A 22175-nucleotide genomic window follows, 5' to 3' on the forward strand; every position below is an offset into this window, starting at 1 on the left:
CTTGACTTTGTGTGAGTTTAACAGTACACGTCTTTACTCTGATGACACTGATACAGATTATTTCCATGGATTTTAGGAGTCATCAGGGCATTCATCAATTCACCATCTATCTTGGGATGTACTCTATAATTAATGGTGGTTTTTAATCTCCACGCAGAGATTGTAATGCGGAGCAGTCAATTCAAACCTAGCCAGAGAGTCTCTGAGTCACTGACAAAGCGCCCCAACAACCTCTGCTAAAGACGACATTTTACAACCACTGTTTGGGCGTTGCGCGTTTTCTATAATGTACATTTCCGTCGTTTTTTACGTTTAATATTGCGAACCAAAATTAGGTAAATAAAAAATACACCAGTTTTAAGGTATACAGTCACCTGTAATCTAAATATGCCAATGTATGGTCAAAGGGGCGTTCCTATGTATTCAAAATGCCCATGTGACGGCGCTGTTTTCAGAAAGCGGCCACCCGCTTAAAATCTGTGATTGGTCAGATTTTCTTTCCGTGGTAACTGTGGCAAAATTGGAACAGGTGAAAGTATACCTTTAAATATCGACCCTCTAATCCGTGAACACTTACAAGACATAGACCCTGCTCTGGGTTACATAGATGTGAATTGACAATTCAAGATGTCTGCCCCTATGACTGTCGTCAAAATTGCCACGCTTATTCAGCCAACTGGGCATGCACAGGACTGAAAGAAGATCAAATCCGAAATATTTAGATTTGCCTGCAGCAGAGATGACTTCCTGGCTAGGTTCTAATTATCCAAGCAGCGCCACAATCTCTGTGCGGAGATTGGTGATTTGTATCTTTATGGTACTTTTTATCTATATTGACAGTCTGATTCTAACAGTATAGAGAGGTGCCATGTCAATCTGATTATGGTCCGTGGTGTGTGACAAAAGGGTCCCCTAGCTTACCCGAAAAGGATATTTTCTTATGGGACGTGGCAAAGTCCCCTAATCTTTACAAAAAAATTAACCAAGAACCCTTTAACTTGCCCCCAAATATCTACATTTTACTTATTTCAGTACGTGGCTTGTGGCGTTTGTGATGTGGAGTCTTCAAACTTGCTCCAAACGTGGCCAATGGTGCAACGCTTCTTATGAATTAGTCACAGAACGTGGCGTGAGGCTAACTAGACTACCCAAAATAAATCAGAATATATGATAGGATTGGCTTTGGTGACCATTTGTGAAATTTTCATCACATCCAGGATCTGCCACTCTTCAGTGAAATATTGTTTTGGAACGTGATCTATTCGGACCCCGTTACCTGTTTCGGATATATTGCTGCTGTCATGACAGATTGGTAGCTCTACACTATACAATGATGTTAGGAAAGGATATATATGTCTGCCCTGAGGGCACCTCAGATATATTGCTGCCCTCAGGGCAGATTGGTAGATATACACTATGCACATACATTTCCTATCCTTAAAGGAACATACATTTCCTTTCCTTAAAGTATTGCATAGTGTATATCTACCAATCTGCCCTGAGGGCAGCAATATATCAGAACTGCCCTCAGGGCAGACATACATTTCCTATCCTATCTGCCAATCTGCCCTGTGGGAGTGGGGTGCGCGATTGCTGGATAGCTGAATAGCCCCCTAAATAGCTAGGTATCTAATAGCTACGTTAGTCATAAGAATAGCTTATATTTAGCTGTTTGTGGCTATTTAAGCTATTATTAATTTCCACAGAACACTTTTAGCTGCTAATAAACGTAGTAGGTAGCTATTCAGCTAAAAATAAATGATTATTGTAGGGCTGGTTATAGAGCTATTCAAGCTATTAGCCGTTTTTAGCCGCTAATGGCTACTCTGAGCTTACTATTAGCTAGCTACCATCTACAAACTCCCGAGGTCGGAATGGGCTGGCTATTGAGCTATTCAAGCTATTAGCCGTCTGTAGCCGCTATTAGCTGTTATTAGCCAGCTGGCTACCAGCTAAAAACTTCTGCAGTGGGAATGGGCTGGCTATTGAGCTATTCAAGCTATTAGCTGTTTTTAGCCGCTAATAGCCACTCTTAGCTAGCTATTAGCTGGCTACCAGCTAACAACTCCCAAGGTCGGAATGGGCTGGCTATTGAGCTATTCAAGCTATTAGCCGTTTTTAGCCGCTATTAGCTGTTATTAGCCAGCTATTAGCTGGCTACCAGCTAAGCAGTGGACACGTCTGAAAAAGCCTGACAACTACTTATTACAAAGGAAGTTACGAACGTGACTTTCACTTAGGTGTACAAAGAATTAGACATCTCATAAATATACTGAATAAATATTGTTGAACCAAAAACGTAGTAGTGAGTTCTATACGGAAAATATTTTCTTTCATGCAAGTGTAATTTTCAACTAACCACAGCACATGGCATGTTTTCTGCATTCAGAGCTAAAGAAATCACAAATTGTACGTATTGAGGATTTCATTCACTGGCATGAAAACTTTTGTTGTAAAACGAAATGATCAGGGGAATCTTGCGATTTGTAGAACCAAAAAAATATATTAAGTCACACGGCTGGTTGAGCGGTAGAGTAGTTATGGTCAGTTTGTCTCTGTTTGAAAAGGTTTCATGTGATTGCTTGTGTCTGGAAAAGTTTCATGTGATTAATTGTACCGACATTCACGCAGAGGCTTTGTGTGTATATATAATATATATATATATATATATATATATACGTATTCTGCAAAATACGTGTATGTATTGTAAGTATGTATGTATGTATGTACGTACGTACGTACGTACGCACGCACGCACGCACGCACGCACGCATGCATGCATGCATGCATGTATGTATGTATGTATGTATGTATGTACGTATGTATGTATGTACGTATGTATGTATGTACGTATGTATGTATGTATGTAAATTATTTTTTTACATTTGGCGCCTCGTACAGGTACTGCATTGCAAGAGTAATCACACAGTAAGACATTGCAAGACTTCTCGAGTTTAAAAGTTCGTAAGCAAATGTTTAAAATTCAATAAAAATGTCAGGAAATACAGGTACGAACTGTATGTCACCTCATTCGGCGTGTTAATGATGAGAGTACAAGTTTCCAGGCAAGGCAATAATTAATACGGGTAAACATGACAGCATTGGCTAACAGCGGCTAAAAACGGCTATTAGCTTGAATAGCTGAATAGCCAAGGATTTTGGTATCATAACGGAATAGCTGAATAGTTGCTCAACAACCCCGAAGCAGCTATTAAGTTTCCCTTGAGTCATTGCTGTAAACCTTCTTAGCTGAATAGCTGCTAAATATATGTCAAAGCTGGCTATTTTGGCAATCCAGCAATCCCACAACTTTATGCCCTGACGGCAGCAATATATCTTAGCTGTAGTTCCTCAATGACGTCATTGAATGTTGTGAACGTGTTTACTGCGCTCTGAACTGCCCTGGGGCAGCGCTGCCCCCAGGTCATTTTTCAGTTGCAACTTCTGCCGCCTGCGAAAGTGGCACCTGTGGCGTTGCAACACTGTATCTATGATCAAAATGTGCATTTGATGGGTTATCATAACCCCCTAACTCGCAAAAAATCGTATGGCTCCCAGTTTTGAAAATTCGATGCGGACTCACTATCGGAGGGTGGTGAGTTCGAGACCCGGTTCAAGTCCCGGTAGATCCAGAGTAGCGGATTCACTGTCGGAGGACGGTGAATTCGAGACTCTAGCTCGGTGTTGTGCCCTTCAGCAAGGCACTTTAGTCCTCTGTGCTCCATTGGGGTTGCGGGTTATGGGTACCTCATTCTGTAAATGGGCTAGCGCCGGTCGGAAGATGGACTAAATTATTTTTTGTTGACTTTGAAAAATAAGGGACTGGTCAGTTTCTTCGGCCGGGGGAGGGGCGGTGGATTCATGGGGGGGGGTCACCCTGTTTTTGACTTTGGTGATAGGGGGGGTCACCATGATTTTGAAATGCCCAATAGGGGGGTCAGTGTGTTTTTGAATTTCGACACAGGCTCATCATTGCCTAAAATGCATCGTGTCAGCCACAAATTTCATCATTCAGTTGCATTTTTCGGCGCGCCCTTCGGGCGCGTAACTTTAATAATCAGACATATTTTCAGCACGCCCAATTTTAACATATCAGGCATACATATATCAGAGATATCTGTATGTTCAATATTTTTCAGCGTGCTCTTCGAGCACATTACTTTAATATATCAGACATTTTTCAGTACACCCTTCCTGTGCATGACTTTAATATACAAGAAATATATATCAGAGGTATCAGGATGTTTCATATTTTTCTCCGCGGCCTTTGGGCGCCATACTTTAATAAATCAGAGATATATGCCAGTCTGAGAGATATGTTGATGTTTTAAGTGAAAGTGTACCGTTATGATTCTGCATTTCATATGAAAAGTATGACAAATTCCTGATACTTTTCTGTTCTCTGTATGAGAATTCAGTATGAGAAAGCAACATGCACAAATATTTCACAATATATATTTGATAAAGTAACTTATTTTAGAGATAGAAAAATGACAAGATATCTTTAAGTGTCATTGATGCAACGTCTGTTTTCCTTTGTGTCTCAGGTTTTCTGTAGAATGATGCTTTTTTTATGACCAAAATAAGTTAAAAAGGCAGTTTTTGTCATTATTAGCTGTGCTTTTATGGTTTCAATGTTACAAGAAAAGGTCCTACCAGACACTGCACACATCAGATTTAGCTAAAATGCCTCTCTATGGCTCCTCAGGAGATTTAATTGGATGGCTGGCAAGTCTTAACACCATCAAAATTTTTATTTAGTGCTTTTTCCTCTTTGACATTAATGATTGACATCCATTTCTGTTCAGGACATTTCTGTTCAGGACATCTGGGAACGTTAAGCATAGAAAATGTGAAATACATTAACAACTCATTCAAAATGTACTGTATTCAAACTTCAAGATTGACACTTTGAAATTCCTATCTTACAACTGACATGTCAACAATTTCATTAAAACACAGAATGACTGTTAAAATATAAATGTATGTAAAATATAAATATATATATATATATATATATATATATATATATATATATATATATATATATATATATATATATATATATATATATATATATCCACCTTTTGTTTTACAGTTGTCGCGTGCGGGGGGGGGTCACCTTATTTTCGAAATTTGGGATAGGGGGTTCACCCTGTTTTCAAAATTTGGAATGGGGGGTCAGCCACTTTTTGACGTCGGCAAAAAATAATCCACCCCCCCCCGGCCGAAGAAACTGACCAGTCCCTAAGATTGGCGGTCCTACATTGCCTTATTTGTAAACTTTTTACACGTCCCCCTCTTTGCCCATCACCTGATAGATCTATTTGAAATAATGCAAATGTGAGAGGACTATGAATGTCTTAGGGCCACCTTGCAGCACGGTTCCTCCTACTTAGCCACATTTGAGCTCTTACCATAGGAGAGCAAACATGTATGGCTACCCCAGAGTCGAACCCTATGCAATGGCAACGGGGAAGTGGCAAATACTACGCCACCGGGACTTATATGCCCCATTACTTCAATGTAAAAACCAATAAAAGTCGATGGTCGCAGCCTGAGCATGGGGGAAATCATCATGTAGCGAGTGGCCCGCCCTGCGAAAGTCTACGCCAACACCACTGAGTACCCCAACCCCTCTTTGTTTCAACGTCTACCAATGCCATCGCCAATCAGTCACCGCCAAGCTTCCAACGGCATCCACAGACAGAAAATGGATGCTGTTGCCCAAACAGATGAGAAGGAATTTAGATTTCTTCCGAATAATCTTCCAGGGTAGTGAGTGTAAAGACAAGGGCAATTTGTATATAGGCATCCGTGATTACTTCAAGAAAACTGGCACAGAACAACTGATACCAACCAAGAAGGGCATCAATTTGAAATGGGATGAATGGAACGGATTTAAGTTTATTGCACCACATGTTGAATATGCTGTCAATACACTTAAATGTAGCTGTTCAACTCGGATGTAAACTCACTATTCTGATTTTATTTCAGAGAATAATCCTCCGTGTTTCTCATGACTTGGAGGATTGGGAGGTTGCTCGAAATTTGGTAAAGTTAATGTATGCCAGATTCATTTTACAAGTGGGTCAGATCGTTAGAGAGTACTGCAAGGGATGTCAACGCAACTATTTGTCAAACAGAAAAAACATGAGAGCTCACACTACGGTGCCAAAGTTGCTGGGAAGAGAGGTTTGATTACATTACATTTCACAACTGCTGCAGAATGAGTCGATATGTAGGTGAAGGAGAAGGCCATCGGGGCAGTAGCTGAGACTTGTCGTATCAGTATGAAACTGAGATTGATCGATCTTGATGAATATGTTACAGTTGTTGTGTTATATCTGAAAGGATGGTGCATAGTCGGCTGAAAATATGGTTTGACCCCAAAAATTTGCTACAAAAGGTTTCTCAACGGCTTTTTATAGAGTCAAATGTGCTTAATAACGTAGTAAAAGTCTACCAAAATCTGACCACCGGAAACGTGTCATTTTCAAGATGGCGTCCAAGATGGCCGCCATATATTTAAAATGGCTATATGCTTACACAAACTCTTCTCAGTATGCAAAATATTTAAGCCACGGAAAAAATCGAAAATACGGTTATTCCTCGAAATTAGATCATCATTTGGTTTGCTTATGTTACCCTCAGAGAGTATGGTCAATTACTATCTTCAGAAAACATTTATTATATGGCTCCGAGACCTGACACACGCCAGAAGACATTGTTCACATTCATTAGGATTTTAGTAATTACATTGGCTCAGATGCGCATCGAATGAATGATCGGACTTATCCAACATATTGATATGATAATACCAGGTGAAATTTTCATAAGTTTGCATCTGAATAATAGTTGGACTGCACTAAAGAGTTAATAAAAATAGTTTACTTTATAACATTTCTATTTATATATAACTTGATAAACATATCAGATGATACGAAAACTAAAGAGTTAATAAAAATAGTTTACCTCTTATTGTCATTCAACAACCCCCCCCCCCAAAAAAAAAAAAAAACTCGAAAAGCATAGCGCAAATTAAATCAAATGATCAAGAGAATCAAATGATTATTCATTGTCCCTATTTGGGTAAAATTTTTATGTAAGTAGTCGATCGATTCTCTGCCTTTTTTCTATCCAGAGATGAAAGAAATAGCAATTTTCTTTGATCTTGTTTGGAAAGTATAATCCAACAGACATTCATAGATTTAACATGCATTCCTCAGGGTGCGTGATACAGTTCCTCTAACCCTCCTAGATATGACAGGGTGCTGCCCTGACCGTTGTAGTTTCATAAAATAACAATAAATAGACTTGTGGAACCAATGAAACTAAAATAACAATGAAACAATAATGATAAAATTTCTTTATGCAATAAAAGTAGACTTATTATTATACTTATTAATAGACCAAATAATAAGCTGTTGGTCGTTTTTGATATTTTTGCCCAGCTGTACAGTTTCTCATTCTTCATCCTAATGGCGTACAGTCATGCTGAAAATACTTACAACTTTTCGATTTCTACAGAGGACTGTGTACTGAAAATGCCACCTGCCATCAAACTTACTGTGATTATAAAATACTGCAACCTCCTCACCCTAAGCTGAGTTGATATGTATTTCTCCCCCGGTTAAACCCTAGCTCGGAAAGACCAGGGATCAGGATAAACTGAGGAGTTAAGAAGATTATAACGTGTTTCTGTCTTTTATTATCCTTTGAAATTGCAATCGATATATAAATATGTTGCTGGATTTTTGGATAAAGTCTGAACCTGGGCTAAAAGGTACATTTGACCTTCGTCAATGCACACCGAGTGACCAATTTTCTCTTTTATTGATATGTAAATAAGTTATGCATGGTATTCTATAATACATGTAGTTCCAATTACCTGCAGTTCATGCCTTATTTGACCCTGACATACTTTTATATCGGAAGGTATGTGAGCTGTTTCAACGCCAAAAGTGTTTGATGTGACGGTAGGTAATTTGAATACCACGTGACAATCCGACAGGCTGGTTTGCATATTGCTTCCACGTTGAATGGCTGCATTGTTTGTCAAACAACTGTTCTATTCAGTCTATATGTATACCTGCACACAGTCTGTTGGGTTCCTCCACACGGATAGTTCGTTCAAAGATTTCCAGCCCAGGCAGATTATCCTCTCTGTCATTGATATTACATGTAAAAGGGCGTAGTGGACAGCTCGACAACCAACAAACCAACACTCTCCGAAAAAATATCTATTGGATTGAAAGGAACAGATGTCAGGCCGTACACCTTGCGTTGGTTAACTCCGCTTTGCTGCGATTGGCGCTCAGCCACCTCGCTTGATTTACCAGTGCTGCGTTGGGAGAGATTACGAATTCTTCAATCGTGCTTTAAAATAGGCCCATTGTTCCATTCCTACGCATGACATACTCGTGAAGACCAAAACGGAGGGCGTGAAAAGCTACTTTCCGGGCGCGAGCCGTGCTGAACTGGCCGACCTTTACTCAGTGGAACCACAGAATTTGAGATGAATGAGGGTACACCACTGACGCAGGGGGTAAGTTATCTCATGTAACTTCGCATCAATCTATGTTCATGAGATATACTTGGTGAACACTTCGAAAAGTTCCCCTGGCACTGACAGACTTCCAGAAATCCCTGAAGAATTTCAAGTATAGTTAACTAAAAAGAACTGTACGTTACAGTATTTACTTCAAATCACGACCGTGACCTTCAACAGAATGTTACACCTGAAATTTCCCTCAACCACTTTTACTGGTATAACAGTGAAATATGAGGGAGAGGTACATGTGTAACTACTGTCTGAAAGAAGCTTACAACTCTGCTTTGCCAATCTAAACCAACTGACCGTATCCTCGTTCCATTGCTGACGGACTAGTCGTTCGTTACAATTCCTGAATATTTGACACTAGTCTATTTAGTCACGGTCCCTCTATCACATAGTGTTGAATTTTTTTTTCCTGAATAATAAATACTAAGAAGATGCAAAGTAGTTGACGTTGGTATATTAATAACATGCATTTTCAATCAAATCATTATAGCTGTACACCTTTGTATGGCTTGGGGATTTGTTTGTTTGGTTTTGTTTAAACTAACACCCGCTGATCCCCAGAATAATCATGTGTACACCCATCCGCTAGACCTGCGAGCATTTTCTTTTATATTCCATCATAGACAGTGAAGCAGAAGATCTTCAGCTCCACTGTCTGTGATCCCATGCAAATTTTACGGAGTCGCCATCCCTCTCTGATGTAGGGGTACCGGTCACGACGGACTGTTGTGAGATATTGTGTATTTAATATACCAAAGGAAAACAGTGTTTCAGGTATTCGGCTGTCTGAAATGTTTTCATAATAAAGTCTTTTGCGCCACGTTGTCATGCATATTTCAATTGCCAGTGTGCAATGCACGCCTAGAGGTCAAAATGACAACGCAGTATGCAAACTTCAAGCACAGTCCTTTATTTGGTCTATATGCTTTCCTTCTGTCAAAGCAACGTAAATTCAAACGGTGAACCATATTCAGAATATTAACGAGAGCAGTAAGATAGTACTGAAAAACTTTCTATTTTTGACCTTCCATTTCTATTGAAGACTTTGATAGGTACTGCTTGCCACTATCACTTAGACATTGTGCAGTCGTATCGACAGTTGAAATAACAGAATAAAACGTTGACGGAACCCTCGTGTTTGAAAGACGACGAAGAAGAGGTGTTCTTTTTGACGGGAACTCTACCATTCTATTATTGGGAAAATAAAACAACAACGACAACAACAACAACACCGACATAATAACAATGACCCTCCACATCCTCCTATTTTGCTCCTTCCAGACAATTATCATCACCGATATCGTCACTATCATGTTCATCATCATCATCATCATCATCATCATCATCATCATCATCGTTGTCGTCAACATCGTCATCACCATCTTCGTCATCATGATCATCATCACCAACATCATTATCTTGTCCGCAATTTTAACTATGATGAGGTAAATCTGTCATATCGACAGAAATAACAAGACAAGTTAAAATCCAAATTCACTCACAGCTCCAAGTCTGACCTTTTCGGAGAAAGCAACTCGTGGCAAGCTGTGCTTCAATTAATAACCATTGCAAATACTATTATTTACTACTGGTATTATTTCGCAATTGTTCGAGTTGACATCGCGTAATTGTTCCGTGTTAATCTCACGAGAGAGGGAAAACCGTACAACACTTTCCGAGATCGCCAGCAAAAATACCGTGGTTTGACATACCGGTAAAAACAATCCACGGTGACGTGAAAATAGTCCAATGAAATAACCTTCAAATGCCACAATTTTATTTTTTTGAAGTTAAAAATACATTCCTATCGACTGCGCCCCGATTTACATCAACAGGCATAGTACAGTAGTTTGAAAGATAAATATGTTAATCATCGATCAGTTTTATGAGGCTCGGTGTGGTATTTAGGATCAAGGGCGTTTTCGTTTTTCACACGGCAAATCTGTCTGTTCAGGATAAGCGGATCATGCAATGAATACATCATGCTCTGTATATTTTTTATCGTCAGGGTATTTTAGTCACAGTTGCTATCTCGATCACCAATGTACCTGTATCTATTAACCGCGTTGTTGATCTACCACCATCGTTTGCGATGGATCATGTGCGTCTGTCCGCTACAAAATGTTTCCTTCCAAATATTTACTCATTTCTGCCGATTATCTACTCCAATGAACTGAAATAAAATCAAATTTAACAGCTGCGTCTGTAACTCTGACAGCTATAAGCTATGCAAATCTACTTTGGCAGAAGTCTAGGACTAAAAATGGACCAGGAATGATTCATATTTACTGTCACCAGTGACGCGTTTTATATGATTCGAAAAATAACCATCGCTTTCGTCTTCCAAGACGCTTGATCATCGACTTTAAACGCCAAAGCCTTTACAAACCAAAGTGCATCATAATTTATGTGACTAACATATCAAAATAGCTTGTAATTACAAATCAGAGAGACCGTGCCATTTTCGCATCAAATCGCTGTTCGATTCTTTGGCACCATAGCTTTTTATACACGTTTCGTTTCGTTTAAGAATAATATAGCACAGGTCGTTAGGAATGACCAGACTTAAATAATTGACCTATTATTCGCCGTTACAGAGGCCGGATATTAATAAAACTGCTAAGTCGTCGTTATGGCAACCAGTGTATGTTGTAAATAGGTGAGAGCTTTGACCATATGGTTCGTAGAAAATACGATAGCTTCTAAAATAACATTCGTTTGTGTCTGTCTGTTCAGAACATTTTAAAACAGATATCGCAATGTTTATCTCAGAAACTGGGGCCCAGTGTCCTTTGCCAGATAATGGAATCAATTGTAGCACTCGGTGTCATCAGAAGATACCAATGCAGATAAAATTCCGTTCACTTTAAGACTTGTGCAAATCAAGAAGAAGATTTAAGTTTTCAGTTTGTCAGGGTTTGCGTTTTATATGTGTTTGCATTGAGATTTTGCCCTCGCCTTATTGTACGATATTAAATAGCCATTCCTTTGTATCATCATCGCAATCACTCAACCAAAGACAGTTTTGTGATATCGATCATTTTTATTCCATTCCAGGAAAATGATCCCAGTAAGAATCGTGGCCATTTCAAGTCAAAATTTGGTATGGTTGTGTCATGCATTGGCTGTATGGTGGGCGCTGGGAATATATGGCGGTTTCCGAGAATAGCGGCCAATAACACAGGCAGTGGCGGTTAGTAACGAAAAAACCTTCAATTGGCAGTATATACACATAATCTAGCCATGCGGGTAAAAAACATACATAGGCTGTTACCAGAATACCACTAGTCAGTATGTGCTTTGTAACACACCTTACACACTTTATCAATGTGCTGATGGAGAAATGTGTCCGCCTTCAGTTCCTGTGTCGGGTGCGCACTATACTGTCATATTTGTGTACCTTTTCTGTAATGTGCACATGTCTGTACAGCTCATTGAAGTTTATCCCGGTAACAGTTGTCCAAACTATTACCCGGTCGGGTTGCAGTCGCAAAGCTGGTCTGGTAATTATGACAAATACCACGTGACCGTAAGTAGACGAGTCAAGACGGATAATCTGAATGACGTGTATTACAAAAAAGCATGTCTTTATTGCCCCTGCACGACAGGCTGTTAACAGCAATCGTCTTTTGTATGTCACTCAAGTATGTTCCACTTTTTTTCTTTCAGGAGCTCTCCAATTCCTGTTAGTGTGGGTTCTATTCTTGTTTCTGTGGTCCATACCAATGCTGGTTATCGAGTATGCCGCCGGCAGATATTGTAAGAGCGCCCCCATTGGCATATTCAAAACTCTTGTCGGACCGAAAAATATTTGGTTGGGTGTCTGGGCGGCGGCAGTGTCGACAGCTATTGGGTGTGTATGTTTTTGCCGTTTGTTGTTTCTTTACGAAATCAATGTTATTTGTAAACTGAAAAAAAATGTTTGATGCCTTTGACGTTTGGCAATCGTGAAGCGTGGCGTAGCATAGGCTTTCAACAGTGAACTTGTTTCAAACAATTGAACAATATAATCTGCTTATCATTGCTGTACAAGGAAACATTTTAGTGTGGGGGGAATTGTTCATGATTTTAATGAAGTTGTATTGAATATCCAGGCAAAACGCATATTCTGAGGTTAGACTGAAAACATTTGCTGACTTGAGAGAGTCAAACGGGACATCAATTGATTAATTAATAATGCAAAAAAACGCCATTGTTATTTCGCATACTAAAGTGGTGGCTAGATTTTAGTACGTCCGATATAAACAAGTGACCCGCCCGTCATTGTAATGTTATATCCATATAGAATATTAATCCTTCTTTCTCCGTACAATTAGACAGTCGTTTTGTACATTCATTATGAATTCCTTTATTCCATCTCTTCCAGTTGCTATTATTCGGTGCTATGTTCCTGGTGTTTGTACTATTTATATCACTGCATTGTTTACCCATTGCCGACGACCGAAGCTCAAAGCTATGACATATTTCAGTCTTATGCCCAGGTTGGTACACATTGCACTGACATTCTGTTGAGTCCGTGGCCCTTGTATTGGTCAAGTCGGGTGTCTTTTTTTTGTCAAGCAATTACCGAAGGTAGTCAGCGATGCTACCCCAGATATCCAGGCAGACAATCCAGCGTGATCTAGCTTGAACGGATTGACGTGATATCAGATTTACACGTCCAATGCAATGGTTTTTATCTCTCATTTTCAATTGGTCATGGTCTGGTTCATAAAAGTGGCATTTGAATATTTATGGACGAACTATGCAAAGGACATTATCCAATCAAAACGACTTGAATTATTGGCCTTACCGAGAATTCTCGACCAACCTTCCTTCGCCGAACGTTTAGGTGTCGGTATAGATTAATGTTCTGTAATCGTTCTTTTTCTTCACGAATTAGGGTAGAAATGCACGGAATTTCCATGAAAAAAAAAGTCATTGAATGAGCAATTTAGAAATTTCCAAACCCATCAATGAACAGCCTCCTCTGTACCATATTCTGTTTTATGCATAGGGTAGAAGCGAGAGTGAGACCGCCAGTTGATTTTAGCTTCCAATGAATGGCGCTGCGGGCCAATTTATCGTTCACTAAAATAATATGCATCATTCATTTATGACAAAAAAAGGAAAGTAAGAAGACAAATTGGCAGCGACACTGATTCATGTCGATCGTTTTTTCATTTTAAATCCATCTATTTTATCCTACTAATCTATTATAATGTTGTGAATCATTAGAAATGATACCGTCGAGTCCAAACTCATTATCTTTCGATACTAATTCCATTAACACAAGTATAGCTTTTGTCTACGAAACAGTAATCACTTTACATGTTTTATCCCCTCCAGGAAAGCCATTGGGTATTACTACCTCATGCTATGGCCACTACTCTGTCAGGCGTGACCATACTGTGGGGAGTGAAGACAATTGAGAAGGTGAACTCAGTTATAGTGCCGATATTTATACTGTTGCTGGTATTCTCGTTCATATGGTCGTTGACCTTACCCCACGCCTCGCTCGGCTTGAAGTTCCTCTTCTCGGCGGATTGGAGTAAGTAGCTTTGTTTGCACTAATTGTCACTTTTGTTAACATTGTTATTCGTTCATTTTGGAGTTTTATCTCTCTCCAATCTTGACTTTACATATCTTTGCTGATTCTCTCAGCCCGTGCATGCATGTCATATCTACGCACGGTACTGGGACTTTCCGGGCATGCCTTCGATACCTGTCTTTGTAACAAACCTGTATACACATAGGTGCAAGTAAGTATACTGAGTATACGCATATGCACAGGATATGTGCACATCTACGAGTTCTTTTGACGTTTGCAAATAATAAATTGTAATGTCCATTATTCCATTAAAAACAGGCTTGCTCAAGGATCCGGCGATGTGGATCGACGCCGCTAGCCAGAATGCTTTCGACACCGGTGCCGGGTGGGGCTTGATGACGTCATACGCCGCGTTTACGACACAAGATAATGGTATTATTAAATTATCAACGGTCATACCCTCCTGCAATAATTTGATCAGGTATGTAGAACTTTACTGGAAACATTCTATCAAAGAAGTAAACGATGAGTGAAGTGAGACAAAGACGAGGGATTTGTAAAAACGAACAGACGGTAACGATGCCCTATTCTGCAACCAAGTAGTGCCTTGCAGTTCATTTTTTAAATTTTCTTAGATATGTAAGTTCAAAGTCACATCTGAGGAAGAATGTGGCTGGGGACAGATATTCTGACTCTAGAATTTTTTAAAACTACTTTTCTGATTTACCGTTTATGGGGCTCATTTTGAAGCTCCTAAAGAAAGGAAAGTTTCAAAGTCGACCATCATAATTTTGTAGAAATAGAAATTTATTTTTCTCACATTCCTGGTCGCTGGGAGTGCGGGATCGACGGTGTGGGAAAAATCGATCCCACACTCTCAGAAATCGTCCCACACTCTGCAGTAAATATTACACGAGCTCTGATTGGATGATGAACAGTCGATTTCATTCCACGCGCAAAATGTTATCCAATGGCACGACGAGTAACACACGGACGAGTACTACAAAGTGAGCAGGTCAGAGTACAGTGGCAGACGACAGAGTTGTCACGATTTTTGATAATATTGTACGTGTCCAATGTGAATTTAACGCATTTTGTGGTCATGTGAGAAAAAGAATCTCACACACCAAGGACCTGGGATCAGAATTCTCACACGAGTTGGGGATATTTTGTCTCACACGAGCCGCAGGCGAGTGTGAGACAAAATATCCCCAACTCGTGTGAGAAATCTGATCCCAGGTCCTTGGGGGTGTGAGATTCTATTATTCCCTTTACAGTGATAACAGGAACGGTGACCATTTTGAATTTTAAGTATCAGTTAAGATTTGATAATTTGTTTCTGCCAGTGTAGCTGTAATAGAATGTACACTGTGATCCTTCATTTTTATTCTTGATTTGGCAACAGTATGGTTGAAAAAATTATTGGGGAAAGTTTGCGCAAAAGCTAAAGTCTTTCATTATCGAAGAGCATACTATCTTAAATGAATGTTATCCTTCATCTGCCGCATTTAAAGTCTATCCGATCAAAGCCATGGCCAAGTTACCATTTTATTTAATAGATAACACGCTCCAAGAAACGTTGGCTCGAAACTTTGATATTCCGAAATCTGTATTGACAACATTCAATAAGTAGACTGTAGTTGTACATGTTAGTACTTTTGTAATTTCATGTTTTATATTTTATCTTTACATCGATATAAACCAAGTCCGTGCCTCAGACAATCAGAGTTCATGTCGCCAATACCAGAAACTGGTTCAACATGGAGGTCACAGAGCGTTGAATGTTTCCTCCAGTGCTTCGTCGGGTAGAATTTCAAAAATGCATTTCTGAGAATCGTAGGAAATAACTTCTAAAAAGTTTTATAATTCTTATGTCTCCTTTTACATTTTTGAAGCTTAATGAGTGCAATGACAACCTTCGCCACCGTGTTTTCAGTGGAAACCTCGGCCGGTGCTAACCAAACTGAAATCGTTGACATTATACAGAACAGTGGACCAGCCAACACAGGGTTGACATTTGTTTGGTGAGTACCGTAATGACTGTTCGGCAAACTAAATACCCCTATTATTGTTCATTTTATACCAAAATGAGAGATTATTGATCTTTTTCTGCTCATTTATGATTCCTTGTGCTCGGACCATTTATGACTACAGTCCTGCACTTATCAGCATATACGTTCAATATGTGTGTGTGCGCACATAAGTGTATGCATCAATGTTGAAAATAATTGCAAAATATCATCGGTATTGTACCTGTGGTTCATATTTTACCTTATATGATCATCTTCTTACCAGGATACCAATTTTGTACTCCACCATAACGGGCGGCAAGATACTTGCAATATTTTTCTTCTTGGCGCTATCACTGGCACTTCTCAGCACAGAGATATCTATTCTGGAATTGGCGGTGAAGTCCTGCGAAGACTTGGCAGGTAGGATTGTATCTCGAATCTACTTTTGAGAGTGGCGGATATCATGTGGCACTGAAATTGCCGAATATGGACACAGAGGATCCCGAATCTCAGTTTACAATACAGAGGCACGCCGATTTCGGAATTGTTTCCGTAGCATATTTTGTGGAGGGACCGTGGCATAACGTCATGATGATTTCGATTAGAGCTGGTACACTTGAACTGCCTTTCGACGAGTTCCTTGTACACCGCTCTGTCTGGAATGAGTGTTCAAAAACTAATCATTTGGCTTGACAAAAGTATGGCGTATAATAAACGTCTTGTTATCGTTGAAAATTTAATTTCAATTCAGGCTCACCACAATACACGGAATGTTTTGATCTTCCAAAAGTGAACACCATGACTTGCGTAACTGCGTATGCTTCTATGTTCTCATGGTTCTTGTACATATGATGACACCAAAGTCATAACAAGTTGCGGCAACTTGCAGGCCTGTCAAGACTGACAATGCTATATTTTAATTTTTCGTGGATGCTTCCTATGTTAAACAGGGTTCAAGCGGATAATTATTGTACCTATCGTCTGTGCAGTTACATTTCTAATCGGCACGGGGTCAGCTTTGAACACCAAATACCTTGTTAACCAGGTAAGAGACTGCTGCTTTGCGCATGCGCAGAGATTGATCCAAAGATCTTGTTCTGCTTTCAGCATTTCTACACTAGTTTTATGACTTTTTAGGTTTTCTTGCTGCATGCTCCTTTGAATGTGTTCAAAATATCACTGTAACTTTCATTGCACCCAGCTACTTGGACGAAATGCAAAGAGTTTCCTTTGCTTCAGGAATTGTGCATACTTACGGTTATTGACACCATGAGCAACATTCATCAACACAACTTGTTCTGTGTCCAACGATTGCTGGTGATACTACTTATAATTCTATAACTGACATAATGCCCCTTATTATTTTCAATAAGGATTATGTTTGGAGTTACGCCCTCCTGCTGTCCGGATTCACGTTGATATACTTAGTGTACAGGTTCGGCTCCGGCAAGTTTCGCTCGATCCTCATTAACGAATACAGCAATAACGATTGGTATCTGCCGGTACTGTGGGAATGGATGGTAAAGTAAGTGCAAAAATCGAAGTGAGTGCACGACCAAGGTTTTCAAGGGACTGGGACAAAAGAGCAGTAGTGACTATGATTGGGTTTTATGTGATTTCTCAGCGCCATCTGTCTTTGTCAGTCCTAATAATTCATTAGTCAATTCATCAGTCAATTCATTATGGAACCCATCAGAAATAGATGCAAGAACACGAACATAACAAGAGCACTTACGAGAAATAAAACTATTGAAATACAAAGTATCAGACTGGAAAGAACATAAAGGGCTTTGCGGTTAAGCAAAATTTCTTGCAATTAGATTCAGTGGTTATGTATAAACAGTCACGAGAATACAAACATAAGTCACGGTATAGTAAAATGGGTAGAACTCTGATATTTTGGAAGCTCTATCCACTGAGTGATATACACTCTGCTGCACAGATTAAGGCTACTTGTCTGTTTAACTGTTTTGCATCATTGGTATATGACAAGGTTTAGACCCATGTATCCGTGACTGTGATTGGATTATACTATCGACAATGTTGGTTGGCCGAGAAAGTTTCCAGGCGGCGAACCGATAGGTCGTAAGAAGACAAGGGCCAAACTTTCAATTCTGTTGTGTTACTTTAACTTGAAGGTTTGCATGGTCCACAAATGAGCACGTGCTTTATGTGATTTCACTGACTTGACACGTATTTTAATTCAAATGATTTTTAATTCAAATGATTATCAAGTGACACGGTCACGTGTGACCCTCGTCGTTAGCTCAGCGTCACAAGCGACAAAATTGACACAGACACTTCATCAGGCCAACATTTCTATGCAAAATTGACATAGACACTTCATCAGTCCAACATTTCTATGCAAAGTTGACATAGAAACTTCATCAGTCCAACATTTCTATACAAAATTGACATACACACTTCATCAGTCCAACATTTCTATACAAAGTTTAGTATCAAAATACCTGATCACATCTTCATCTCAAATGTTCAGGTATATCGCACCAATCGAAGTCTCCCTCCTCCTTGGATGGTTTGCCATCGCCGAAATCCTTAAAAAGAATGAGTGGTATAACGTTGCTGGAGACACGCTGATGAGCTGTCTGGTCCAAGTAAGTGTAATGGTCTTACAGTAATCCCATACCAATATCAATTCATTCAGTTCACACAAGATGTATTATACAAAGCATATTAATGTGTCACTTCATTACGATTCCGCTCGACGAAAAACACAATGGTTGTGAAAATGTCTTGATTGAGGAGAGTATCGATATATAATGACCAAGGCATGCCCACAGGATCTTTGCCATATCCTACGAAACTTGGCCAACTCTCCTTATATTCATCGAAGCTGTTTTAGTGTCTACTTGGAGTTAAGTACAGCAAAAAGTGACTCGTTCAAAGCTACAGATAACCCCTAGACTTCGCAGATTCGTTGCCCAATAGTCTCTCTCTCATCCTCCTTACTTCCCCTCTCGCCTCACTTTCTCCCTTCCATCTCCCTCCCTCCCTCCCTCTCTCTCTCCTCTCTCTCCCCTCTCTCTCTCTCTCTCTCTCCCTCTCTCCCCTCTCTCTCTCTCTCTCTCTCTCTCTCTCTCTCTCTCTCTCTCTCTCTCTCTCTCTCTCTCTCTCCTCTCTCTCTCTCTCTCTCTCTCTCTCTCTCTCTCTCTCTCTCTCTCTCTCTCCTCTCTCTCTCTCTCTCTCTCTCTCTCTCTCTCTCTCTCTCTCGTGTTTGCTCCACATAAGCAAAACGGATGCACTATAAAATGGCAATACATAGTTAGTCATGTATTCTGTGTCTTTTAAGTTTTCGTGTAAAGTAAATGTCACAATCAAGACAAACATATGTGTCTGACGTTTGACAAAAAAATTTAAGCACTGTTAGTTGGTTTCTTTATTTGTTTGCAGTGGACTATTGTTATATGCCTGTCAATTCTGGTGAATTACATTTACATAAAATTCCAAAAGACTCCCTCAACTCCAGCCTACGACAGAATGGCGTCAGACAGTACATCGATGGAGCCGACCGCTGCGGGGAAAGAGAACGGACCCGATCACGAAATGTTGGAAACTAGTCAAAACGGCATAACGGCTGGTGGTCCTTACGTGCCGACAAATTAGGAAATCCACCTCATTTAGCAGTATAATTGTACATTTCTTTGGAACATACCGAGTTCCTTGAATTATTTACCAGAATAACATGAAGGGAAAACCATTCTGTGAGGAAAACTTCTCCATGTACCTTTCCATTTAAACGAAGAAATACGGCGACTTCATAGCCCAAATTTGGTAATTGCGATATTGAAAACGTTCTCATCAAAGTTTCTATGTGTGAAGTTTATTTTACCGCAAGAGCTTTAAAAATACACCATTTTCAAGGTCAAAAGTCGCCGTTATCACCATTTTGTGTCCAGAGAGAATCCTTACAATTGAGATAGTACTCGCCTCGAAATTAGAGGTTTTGAACTTTTGCCAAGACTGGAAACTTTAAATCGTTCTCTTTCAAAATCAAGAATATCAATCCAAGGTATACACAAAAAGTTTGGTGCTGAAAGGAAACAATTGCCAATCAATTATAATTTAACTGTATTTAAAATCAAAAATGGCAGCTGCCCTTATGTTAACTCTTTGGTGAAAATTTAATTTTCAATTATTTTTTTTTAAGAATCAAGACTGTGCAAGGTTCAGTTGTTCCACATGTTCCGAAGTGAGTCAACATAAACACAGCTGACCAGACAAGTATTGTGAAAATTAGAGAGTCCAAATATCTGTCCCAGAGGCACATTCTATCTTAACCTGGCCACCCCCATTTGCGTGTAGACAGGTCAACGGCGACTCACCATTGATAATACTAGTAACTGGTAAAAACCATGGTGATGAGAGGGCCAATCCTATACTCAAATGAATGTCAGCATATAACATCGCGACAGTCTAACATGTGACCATTTTACTGTGCGCTGAAGTTTGTAGTTGGCATGGTGACGATCCCATCATCAGTATGATTCAATTTTGTTCACATTATCTTGAACTATTTTTGCGTCTCGTGCGATGTAAAGTTCAAATAACAAACTTCTTTGTCCCTTCAGATGTTACGTTCACTTCGGTAAATAGTTCGTAAAGATCGACGGTAACTTCATTTTCCTCCCATAAATCAATGTCTTCCATTTTCTCCAAACTTCGAAATTCAACATGTCTTCCCAATTGATGTTTGCAAAACATGGAATGGTAATTGCCACCGATATAATTATATGGAATTAAAGCATTATTTAAATCAACTGATAATCGTGATGTCATCGATCTGTTCGTATTGCTGTGATCATTTAAAAGTGGTATTCACATGTTGGGTCGTAAGAGGGTAGAACTAAGCCGTCTCGGGGTCATCGACACGACAGCGGCATTACAGTATATCAGACTCCTTTGCGACTGCATGACGATTTACCTACGTTGCTCATATATGTGTAACTGAAAGGCCGCCCTGTCATGGTGCAGAAACTACCGAAGTTCCGCCGTATGAATTTAATTTAAGATTATCTTTAAGGGTAAAAATGTGTAAATTATAGTTGAAATGATTTCAAAGTCTGAAAATGTAAATGTTAAACGACTCATAATTGTTGCATAAAATTAAAAGATCATGTTCACAAATAAATACATTATAAATTACGTGGTTAGTACAAGAAGAGCAAGATTCTTCGATATTGTGAACAGGTAAGTATAGAAAGAATAGTTCATGGGAGTTTTAAGAAACCATCATGAGCCAAGCACCAAGACCGTTGTGTTTACATCTTGTAGAATTGGTACCAAAAATAGCTTTTTCTGTTACCTTAAGTGCTGAGCGAAGCTTCGTTGCGTCTTGTTTTTCCTACGACCGATCTGAAAAATGGCATGCTTAGCCGTATTGGATTTTTTTCACGGTACGGTAAATGGGTACAGATATCAATTCCTGCCCTTGACAGTGCACATTCAACTGTCGAACAGAGCATTGTGGAACACTACGACACAGGTGTGTGAACGTCTATTTCCACTTCCACACGTTGAAATGCGATCACCAAATCTTCTCCACCTGTTCATTTCATACTTATGCGCTTCAATCCTGAGTGATGGACTTCCACAAGGGAGAAGTGATGGGATTGCTCACGCCACGAGGATTTGCCGTTAGAGGGCGCTCTTCGCATGATCAAGCAGCCACTCGTGAAGTGTAATCGGGTGCAGAAATTTACTCTCCAGGTGTATATTTAACCGCTTTAAGTAAGTTGACTATACACTTGCTTAGTTCATGGCATATTCTTGCTAGTAGAAGCGTAAGAATTTTTTTTAAAACTGTCATAAAACACTAACACAAGATAAAGTGAATTTATGTCATACTGAAAAGTTGATGTCACCATACTTGATTTCAAGGCAAACAGGAGAGTTTTTCTTTCGAAGGCCCTGGGACAGAAATCGCCGACTCAGCATTGTTTTACAAAAATTGAAAACGTTATCATTTTTGGTCCTTTTTTATTGCTTGTCGCCATTATTTTTTTTTATTGAGTCGAAATGTTTTAGAAATTATTAGAAATGTTTGAGAAAT

The 22175-nt window shown here is 39.5% G+C and overlaps 2 protein-coding genes across 2 annotated transcripts in view; one reads left to right on the plus strand and one right to left on the minus strand.

Moving 5' to 3' along the window:
• LOC139115153 (uncharacterized) overlaps positions 1-22175 on the minus strand; it is a 146376-nt gene that overhangs the window by 93318 nt on the left and 30883 nt on the right. The gene's annotated exons all lie outside the window — the stretch shown is intronic.
• LOC139115152 (uncharacterized sodium-dependent transporter HI_0736-like) lies at positions 8018-20883 on the plus strand. Its single transcript, XM_070677063.1, has 12 exons — positions 8018-8548; positions 11621-11756; positions 12233-12416; positions 12930-13044; positions 13892-14093; positions 14412-14574; positions 15989-16117; positions 16389-16525; positions 17056-17150; positions 17479-17630; positions 18603-18720; positions 19517-20883. The coding sequence occupies exons 1-12, from the start codon at positions 8519-8521 to the stop codon at positions 19727-19729; spliced, it is 1674 nt and encodes a 557-aa protein (XP_070533164.1). The 5' UTR covers positions 8018-8518; the 3' UTR covers positions 19730-20883.

This window comes from Ptychodera flava, chromosome 17, assembly GCF_041260155.1.
Source record: "Ptychodera flava strain L36383 chromosome 17, AS_Pfla_20210202, whole genome shotgun sequence".
Lineage (NCBI taxonomy): Eukaryota > Metazoa > Hemichordata > Enteropneusta > Ptychoderidae > Ptychodera > Ptychodera flava.

What these genes read in the sequence shown, in the direction of transcription:
- LOC139115152 (XM_070677063.1), top strand. Translation starts at nt 8,519, where the DNA reads ATGAATGAGGGTACACCACTGACGCAGGGG. An exon ending in GTACACCACTGACGCAGGGG is followed by an intron (nt 8,549 to 11,620) that starts GTAAGTTATCTC and finishes ATTCCATTCCAG; the next exon opens with GAAAATGATCCCAGTAAGAA. An exon ending in TGATGAGCTGTCTGGTCCAA is followed by an intron (nt 18,721 to 19,516) that starts GTAAGTGTAATG and finishes ATTTGTTTGCAG; the next exon opens with TGGACTATTGTTATATGCCT.